The sequence below is a fragment of the Mirounga leonina genome, unplaced genomic scaffold (assembly GCF_011800145.1).
Source record: "Mirounga leonina isolate KUSES-001 unplaced genomic scaffold, KU_Mleo_1.0 Mir_101799, whole genome shotgun sequence".
NCBI lineage: Eukaryota > Metazoa > Chordata > Mammalia > Carnivora > Phocidae > Mirounga > Mirounga leonina.
The window spans coordinates 3551913-3561541 of NW_023270210.1; the positions used below are offsets into that span (position 1 = coordinate 3551913).

General features: G+C 51.6%; 1 protein-coding gene across 1 annotated transcript; it reads right to left on the reverse strand.

The window, feature by feature from the left end:
- Nucleotides 1-3078: 3078 nt before the first annotated feature.
- LOC118014151 (circadian clock protein PASD1-like) lies at nucleotides 3079-7023 on the reverse strand. The gene is made up of 3 exons (XM_035010228.1): nucleotides 6904-7023; nucleotides 5376-5517; nucleotides 3079-3563 (listed from the first exon to the last, which is right to left on the reverse strand). Exons 1-3 carry the CDS (start codon nucleotides 7008-7010, stop codon nucleotides 3423-3425), a joined length of 390 nt encoding a protein of 129 aa, XP_034866119.1. The 5' UTR covers nucleotides 7011-7023; the 3' UTR covers nucleotides 3079-3422.
- Between the last annotated feature and the right edge of the window lie 2606 nt (nucleotides 7024-9629).

The window sequence follows — 9629 nt, forward strand, 5'->3', positions numbered from 1 at the left end:
TTGCCCTTGTGCTGTCCTGACCTCCTCCTCTCTGGTCAGCCCTGCCCCCTCCAAAGCCTGCGAGCACACAGCTTTCTCCCTGGCTACAATCATCAGGAGACCCTCTGGAGCTAGGGGAATTAGCTCTCATGCCTGGGAAAATGAGCCAAAAGGTAAATGCCAGCCGACCCCTGTTAAAGCCAAGTCCAAGTTCTGGGCCAGGAGAAGCAGGAATGCCTTGGAGCAGGGACTGGGCCCAGAGCCGCCAGAGAGGCTGCAGAGAAATCCCTCACCAGGGTTTGCCTTTAGTAATACACAGAACAAACTCACAACTGGCCCATCCTGCATGTGAGCACTGGTTCTAGGATTTGGGGCCCTTGTACCACCCTAAAATGGGGTGTCCTTACAGCTATTCTTGTGGAGATCTCCGGGAAAAAGCAAGCCCAAGCAGCCTGCCCCTCTGACCCTCTGGCAACCTCATCCTGGGGCTGAGCCAGGAGCTAGGCAGTTGACTGAGGCACAGCCTGAGGTGACCATAGACCTTCCCAGGTCAGGGTCCTTGTCTGAAATCCAGGGAGTGGTGAAGCCTGAATTAACTGGGCTTGTTCAAACAAGTTCTGGCCCAACCGGGCACACTCTAGACACTGAATTCAAACAATAATCCCAACCAAATGCCTCCAGCCTCGTCAGCTTTTATGGTGCCTCTCCCAAAGCCTCTTCCAGCCTCATTCCATTTATCCTTACCTGCTCTGAGAGCTAGGTAGGAAAAGCATCGTTTCCTCCTCACTCCTTTTTTTAGATGGAGAAACTGAGGCTCAAAGAGCTTAAGTGACTAGTCCAAGGCAGAACAGAGCTTCCGCTGCATCTGATGGGAGTGTGCCATTCTTAGGGCCTGCCTGACCATGTAAAGGGAGAAAGGAGGCAGGACCAAATCATTTTCCTATTGGAAACAGCAGGCCCAGCTGTGGGAACTATTGCTACTTACACAGTAAGCCTCTGAGCCTCCCCCGTGGTCAGAGTGGTCAGAAGGCTACCTGCTGACTGAGTGGCCTGAAGGCGCCTGCAGGGCCAAATGCAGGGACAGAACAGCTTCTTACTAGATTGCAAACCATGCTGGAAAATGTTTCTTGGCAGAAAAAAAGAAAAAACAAAAAACGTATTCTAACTTGAGTAGACTTGCACGGGGTCCACAGGGCAGCTCTGGGGCTCTGAGTCTGGGCCACTCCGCACGCCCGAGGAGCAGGGCCTCTCGTTCCCTCACTCTAGCAAGCACAGCATGATTTGTACACGAGCCGTCCTTCCTGTGCTGTCTGGCAGGAGGGGGGAGGCGGCCCCCGACCAAGAAAGGCAGCTGCCAGTGCAGGAGGCCACCGAGTCCCTGCCAACACCCCGGAATGCCCATCACTTCCAACTCTGCTCATCCACAGTCAAGGCGGGTATCAAGAATGTCCCTGACCTCTCTGTTGCCGTCTCTACTGGGCAGCCCAAGAGAACTGGTTCTTGGACATGCTCTGTCTCTGCTGAACACAATGGGCCAAGGAGTGACTCTGGCAAGGGAGCCTTCAGCTGCTCCTTCCCAATGGCTACAAAGTGACATGCCAAGAAGCAAACCGCCCCTGTGTCTTGGTCAACTCAGGCCTTTATTTTTCACAGTTTTGGAGGATGGAAGTCCAAAATGAAGGTTCCAGCGAGGTAGGTTTTATTCTGATACCTGTTCTCTTGGCTTGTAAGTAGCCACCATCTTGCTTTGGGCTGACATGTCTTCTTCTTTGTGCACACAAGGTGAGAGAAGGGGGCAAGCTCTTGGTGTCTCTTCTTATAGGGGCATTAATTCCACTGTGGGAGTCCCACCCTTATGACCTCATCTAAACCCAAGCACTCCCCAAGGGCTCCACCTTTGTTTTTTGGTTTTTTTTTTTTTTAAGATTCTATTTATTTATGTGATAGAGACACAGCGAGAGAGGGAACACAAGCAGGGGGAGTGGGAGAGGGAGAAGCAGGCTTCCCGCCGAGCAGGGAGCCCGATGTGGGGCTCGATCCCAGGACCCTGGGATCATGACCTGAGCCGAAGGCAGACGCTGAACGACTGAGCCACCCAGGCGCCCAAGGACCCCACCTTCGAATACCATCACATTGTGGGGTAGGACTTCAATATATGAATTTGAGAGGAACACATTCCGTCCATACCACCCTGGTAGAGATCAGGTTTCCTGAGGAATGCCAAAATCTTCCTGTGGGCATGAGGCCTCATGTGCCCCCTTTAACCTGTCACTGGAGACTGGGGACTTCCTTTGCCTTCTTCCAGAAATGACTCATTATCTTAAGACGGGCATGAAAGGCTTGGGATGACTTCTGATAAGGTTATCCAAGTGCCCCCCTCCCCCCCTCCTCTTGTCCCCTGTGCAGACAGCTGAGAAGATGCTCTACTTGGTGTCTGGCCAGAGAACAAATCACTTTCCCTCCAGGGAGTACACCCTGGAGGAAAGCTACAGGCAGGAGAGAAGGAACATGCATGCAAAGCATCCAGGCTCACCTCGGAGGTGATATATGAGGCAGAGCATGGTCTACACGGAGGGGGTAGCCTCTAGGCCCACTGTTTTTGGCCCGGTAGGCCTGTGGCTGCCCTTGGCATCAGTGAAGGAGCCAGCAGGCTTCAGCTACACAGAGGGCCTGCGCACACAAGCCACTCACTCAGGAAGGCAGGAGCCATTGGTCTCTGCAAATGCAGCAGGCAGCAGAGGTGCCCATGAGGGGCCCAAGTCCAGGAAACGAGCCCTTTCTTTGCTCAGGATCCTGGTATCAGTCAACTGGGTCAGTACCATTTCTAGATTCCAAACGTCCATCATAAGTTCACAAAGAGTTGCAATGAAAGACAATTTTTATTAAGCACTGGAGCTGTGATTATTTTAGTACCAAGCACCTATGTTCATCTGATTTCAGCTTCCCACCATTGGAATGCTGTTCCCTGTGGTTTCCCCAACATGACTGTGGAAGAGATGCAGGGCTTGGCCATCAGGGCCAAGATTTTGGAACTCTTGTGGCTTAAGACAGAACAGCTTCTTACTAGATTGCAAACCATGCTGGAAAATGTTTCTTGGCAGAAAAAAAGAAAAAACAAAAAACGTATTCTAACTTGAGTAGACTCTGCAGCCTGCCAGCCCATGGTAGAACAGGCGTGTGCAAGGCCAGACAGGTAGGTGGGGGACAACAGTCTCCTGCTGTGGCCCGGCTGCTGTCACACATTAGCACACGGGGGGCCACAGGCTGCCTCTGCAACATAGCCTCCAAGAAACGGGTTGTGCTCAGCAATCCCAAACAGTACTTATCAGGAAAGAAAAAAAAACCGCTATCCCCCCTCCCCAAACCCCTAGTCCAGGAAACTCTGTGAGCCTTGGAGTTTCCCTGGCCATGCAGGCCTCATCGGCCTGTCTGTCCCTCTTCTCTCAAGGTTTGGCATGGGAGTACCGCTGGCGCTGGTCCTCATCCAAGCTAGACTGCTCTGCAGACATGAAATAGCCGATATGGCCTGGTGAGTATTCATCAGGGTCCTGGAGAGCCTCCGGACTTGCCTCAGAAGCTGGCACCTGCCAAGGAAAAGGGGGACAAGGTGAGACATTCCCTCTAGTTCGAGTCAGCAAGCTGCTGAGAAATACCTCTTTGGAATACAGACTTACAAGGCGCTGGTAGAAGGTGTAGCTAGGGACAATGAGGTTCCTCTCCACTTTTGTCTTCCAATAGCATCTTGCCTTAAAGACCAGCAAGAGTAGCCCTGGGCTCTCCCAAAGTTTTCTTCATGCCTAAGGGTACTGGGTTCTGTGTCTGGTCCTCCCTAGCCCAGCTTCTCTGCCAGCCATGGCTAGCCAAAGGCTTGGAAGCTCTCTCCCTGCCCCTACCCTTGCACGTTGTTATTACTCTGCTCGAACTAAGTACCTTCCATGCTGAGCCTGATGGGCAGCTACCTGGCCTACTTGAACAATGTGATGGGAAAGGTAACAACAACCCACTCTGAGCTGTAGAGTGGGGAGGAGGGGCAGACACAAAGGTGGTATTACGAAGACTAGGCTGGGGGAGTCTTTTCTCTTTGAGAAGAAAGGACTCTGTGGGCTGGGTTCTGAAGGTGATGCAAGAATTCAGTAAGTGGAACCCAAGGGATGGAAGAGAAGACAGAGGAACAGAAGAAGCAGGGCTGGGCTCTGGGAAGAAAGCGGATGTGCCTGGGAACCCGGGGAGGAGGGGGGGCAGACACCAGTGGAAATGAGTCAGGGCAGGGTATGGGAAGCCCCTGAAGTCTTGTGGACAAGGAAGCTCCCACATGATCCTGCACCTGGCTGCCCCACTGCACTCTCCCAACAACCTTCCAGGCATCCTCCCTTCTCCACTTCCTTGGGATATCTGTTCAGCTTGGTCTTGGCTCTGCTTCTAAGGGCCCACCCAGATAGTAGCGCCTTGAGAGCAGACATGATGAAGAGTTTCACCAGAGTCTGCCTTGGGGACTGAACCACGGGATCCACTGAGCATCCACGTGGTCTCTTTGCATGGGCAGTCCCTCTCATGGATCAACTCTCTGGAGGATTGGTCCAGTCCAGCTGGTCAAGGTGTGTATGTGAAAATAATCACACCTTTAGCCATTTAAAATATCCAAACTCACTCATTCTGCCTTAGCTTACTGGGTTCTTTTTTCCTTGTTGTTGTTGTTGTTAGTTTTAAAAAATCAGAGGTTAGGCTCCATTAAGATTTCTAAAGCCAGAATTAAAACACCCTTTCTAAGTACTGTTAGATTGAGAGTATGTGGTCCCAAGGGGCTTGCTGGGAGTGTATCTGGGAGCAAAACCCAATATGTGCCTGCCATCTGGACCAGCTGCCAACACTGCCCTGGAAACATGACCATTACAGATGGTCCCTGAGGTGGGGTCCACCCTGGCAAATATGGAGCACCCTATGGATGAACACCAAGCACGATCCATAGAAGGACCCTCGGTTTATTTTTTAGTACAAGGAAACACACCCACACTAGGCTCTGGATTTTGTAGCAGAACAAATGATGCACAAGTTCAGACAGGGGCCTGGGCTCGGGCAATGAGCTCAGCATATGGCCTGACTCACTTTGTCCAGGTAACATATGCTTGAGAAGTTTTCACATCAGATTGCATTTAATATCCATGAGAACAGCTCACTTTTTCATGGAAACTTGAAAGGAATCTTTTTACTCAGCAGGGTGTGCCACCACCATACGAGTAACCACCCTCAAATTTACTGAGCTTTGAAGTCTGGATTTCACACCCAGAGCGTACTCCTGTAGCGTGTGCCTTTTGGGGAAGGGGTCCAGCCTCCATGCAGAATGCCCTGACCTGGCCGGGGCGGGGGGAGGAGGGCAGAGGAGAAAGGAATGGTCATACCTGGGGCCAGGTGGCTTGGTCCTGCAGGGTGTTCTGCTCACTGGAAGGCCAAGTATTCACTTGGAGATAAAGGTGATGCTGTGGATCTCGTGGCTCTTGCCAAAGTTGGACGTAATCCTGCGGGGTCTCCAGGGTGACTACACTGGAGTCAGAATTTATGGGAGACTGAGGAAAGCTGGTCGAAGCGACTATGTCAGAGCCTGGGCTATACACCAGTGGCAATGGACCCATGGACACCCCTTGCTGCTCCTCAGAAACAAAACTGAAAGAAACATGTTACAGTAACATGGATCTGGGAACCATGACCTAAGAGTCATCGCCTTGTTCATCAGTAGGTGCTTGCAGCATGACTGGTTGTGGTGGCTAAATCAGGATTCACTGGTTTGTACCCTCACTTTGCCCAAAGAAGATTCCATTGGCTGGAGTCAAGTGAATGTAAAGATTGAGGTGAATTTTTGTCTCAAGTGGTTTTATTTGTATTACTTGGACAGCCCTCAATCTGCTACAATGGTGATCTTTGTGGCCTCGGGCCAGTCACTTTACCCACCCAAAGTCAGGGACGTGCCCTTTGTCGCTAAAGGAGCGAACAGCTGGGTGGGGCTGCTGGGTCAGTTCCTCCCTGCAAATCCAGTGCTCTCTCTACAAGAGCCCCATTTATCCTGGGTAAGTAGGGACTTCTGAATCTGTACTTTCCACAACCTCCTCAAGTGCATTCTGATGATCAGGCTGGCAGGAAACACGGCACTAACCCACCCAGCAGATGTATTAGGGTCACCGATCCTACAAGGGGGCCCAGAAGGAAATCTGGAGAGTTCTGGGAGGCCCGCTCCGAGAGCTGGCATTCACTCAAAAATATTTACTGGGCACCAAGCATGTGCTCTACAACCCCTTCGCTGCTGAGCAGAGCCTTCTCTTTCTGGCATTTGGGACCACAGACTTTATCACTTAGCAGAAAATGTGTTCATGTTCTCATACTGCCTCCCAGAACGTAGTCCTTCTGTGAGCTTAGCTCTTTGGTATGCAACGGCCATCTAGCGACTGTTTCACACCCACTTCCCTCACATAGATTGTCAATGCTATGGAGACCCCTTGGTCTGGTCTGCTGTGATCACCAGATCGCAGTAGAGTGGGAGAAGAAAGCTGGGAGCCCAGGAGTCATTCAGCTATGGGCACTTAAGACTTTACTATAGACGCCTGGTGCCATGAGACTGGGCTTGGGTGGATGGAGCCAAGCGACTTCAAGATCTGCGTGCCAATTCCCTAACTTGGGAGCTTTCTTATCTAGGCCTCCTACTTTCACAGAGTCTCCTCCGTTCCATCAACACATGCTTGGCCACACACTGTGCCTGCAGAGGCGGGGGCGGGGGGGGGGGAGCCACAGAGCAAGATGAGTGGGAGCACATTGCTTTTGATGAGGGGGTTTGGTGCCCCGTGGACAAGTCACTCATGGTCTCGGGCACACTGTCTGGCCATAAGAGGAAAGCAGAGACCTCAGCCCTTATCACTCACTGTTCCATGCGCTTCTTACCTCTGCCTGTCATCTTTGTTGTCCCCCAGGGTTTCACCTTGATAGTAGCCAGACGCCTGTCGTCCAGCTACTAACTGGACAGGAACAGCGATGGGCTGGGTCTGCATGAGTGTCCCGGGGTCCTGGGTTCCCTCCGCGGCATCAGGCGGCTGCGGCTGCTTCTGCGGCTGCTGCCCCACGTGCTGGTCCTGCACCTGCTGCAATCGCTGCAGCAGGAACGGGTTCTGCCCCTGCAGCAGTGACTTCAGAAGGAGAGACAAAAGGACCTCAGTGCCCGCGAGAGTGCCCCAGAACCGGACTGAGCACCCTTGCTCCATTCTCCCAGAGCAGAAGATGACAGTGGCCGTGCGCCTCCGGGCGTGGTCTGGGTGGTGTCTACGTGTTGATCGGGGCACCAGCTGCAGCCCCGCTCCTGGCTGCAAGATGCCGCGACCTGCAACACACGGACGTGTGCCTGCGCACGAGCGTCTGGGTCTAGCTCGCCGAGCATTTTTATCTCAGGCAAGTGAACTGCAGCCACCCGGTGCCTCAGGAGAACCGGGTGGGCCCCAAGGGTTATGAAAATGAAACCTCCTTTCAGCTCCCCAGCTGAAACAGGCTTTCCATACCTGGCTGGAGACATCACCAGGCTCCTCAAGCTCCTCGGAGAATTTGAAAGAGTGCGACGAACATGAACCACAGGAGAGGCTGATCTGGAGATCTGGGAGGAACACCTTCATTTGCTCAGTGCGTTGTTTCTTGGGCACCGGCTCCAAAGAATGGGACTCAGGACGATCAAGGCTGTGTGAGACGTGTGGCTGCATCTGGAAAGACACAGTATCACAGAGGTCTTTGTCAGAGGCCGCGCCTTTCCTCGGGGCACAAGACGTGTGGGGCACGGAGCGGCACAGGCCGCCCAGGAAGCCTTGGCTGTGCAGGAGCCCATCTGCCACCGCCAGAGCCTAGGTGGGCCCACCTCAGCCACTACACCCAGCAGACAAAGAGCACAGCCCGGAGTCCCCGCTGAAGACCGCTCCAAATGTCCCTCCTAGCAGGCCGTGCTGACTAGCTGCTTGCAAACTACCAAGGTCCCTTTTCTCTCCCTTCTGCCACTGACTCACGTGGAACTGGCCTCTGATCTGAAAGCTGGAACCCTGCATTTTCTGAAGCTGTTCCTGCATCAGTCCCAGTGCGTCCTTCTGGCTTCTGAGGTCAGCTTGCAGCATCAGCGTCTTCTCTTCCAGTTGCTCCTTAAACTTTTTCATCAGCTCCAGCTCCCGCTTGTGGATGTATGATGTAATCGACGGCGGTGGTTCTATTGGCTGGGGGAAGGAATGGCTTATGGTTCATAGATAGGGACGCCAGGTTCTCCGAATCCTACCAGGCTGTCTTATTGCCAAGTTTGGAAAGACTGAGAAATGAGAATCATTCCTCCCCTCCCAATTTCACTCATCACTAGAAAGTCTGAAGCAATAGCTAGAAAATCCAGGAATTCAAGATCAGAAATGGATCATGGGAATCATGTAGTCTGATTTTTTCCTCAAAACATAAAGCTGTGGAATTGGCCCCAAAGTGTGAAGTGACCTGCCCCAAATCCTTAGTGGAAGAGTCAAAGTGCAGCAGGTCATATCAGAGACAGGAGATCAGAGACAAGGCATGCGGGAAACATCAATCAGATGCCCCCATTAGCAAGGCGGTAAGAAGAAGAATGCTCAAATGGCACTTCCTTTGTTCCAGGCACTCTTCTAAGCACTGCAAAGAGATTCACAGATCTGACCTTCACAATGTCCTCAAAAATAAGTACTGTCCCATACACAGTTATCGTAGAGATAACAGTGGCCTGAAACAGACCAGAGGCAGGAGACATAGAAAGGAAGGGACACATTTGAGAGAAATTAAGAAAGTAGACACGGCTTCTCAACTGACCGGCTGAGGGCAGAGGAAAAAGGCAGGGTTCTTGGAAAAAAACTATCTGCGGAAGCTACTCTTTGCCTTAATCTGGGTTGGTACTGTGTGTATAAATAAGATGAGAGAGCCACAGTCCCAATATTAATGATGAGAAGGCACATATACATGCGACTGCTAGAGAACAAAAACAAGAGTCTATTCTATCATATACTGTGGCCTTCAACGCTTTATGGCTAATGGAAGCGCACAGCTGAGTTATTAAAAAGAGCAAAAAACATGCAAGCTGTTTTTCGCACTTGGAATAAAAAATTATATATATATATATATTTTTAAGCCACTGAAAATTGTCCAATTGCTCTTCTTTTGCTATAAAGTATACAGATGTTCATATAAGAAAGTAGGCACTCATTAAGCCAAAAAAAAAAAAAAGAAAAAGAAAAAAGTAAAAACTCTAAACTCGGGACTGAAAGCCACAAACCCTACATCCCCGTTCTCCAAGCAGGGGTCTTTTCTCTACTGTCCCTGGCAGATAAGCTACCAAGCCTGCCTCAGACCTTTCCGTTGAAGGGGAGGAAGCCCACCACCTGAGGAAGGGACCTAAGCCATCTGAGCAAGGCTTTCCTGAGGCGAGTGGAAAGCTGCCTGCCCTCAGCTGCTAGGTTTCCACCCTAGTTTGATCCACTGGAGACTCGTCTTCCACTTCGGGAGCATGGCGGCTGTGCAGCTACTTGGAGAAAGCTGTCCTGTCCCTTGCCAGTCTCCCTTCTCCAGTGCCTTCCACTACAGACAGCATGACATTTTCCATTTTCCAGCCTCTCTCCATCCTGGTCTCCAGCTTC

Excerpts from the sequence above, each read along its gene's own strand:
- LOC118014151 (XM_035010228.1), bottom strand. The coding sequence starts at position 7,010 with ATGCAGACCCAGCCCATCGCTGTTCCTGTCCAGTTAGTAGCTGGACGA. Across the intron at positions 5,518-6,903 it reads AACAAAGATGACAGGCAGAG|TGTAGTCACCCTGGAGACCC; the intron begins GTAAGAAGCGCA and ends TTCTGACTCCAG. Across the intron at positions 3,564-5,375 it reads ACCAAGCCACCTGGCCCCAG|GTGCCAGCTTCTGAGGCAAG; the intron begins GTATGACCATTC and ends TTTCCTTGGCAG.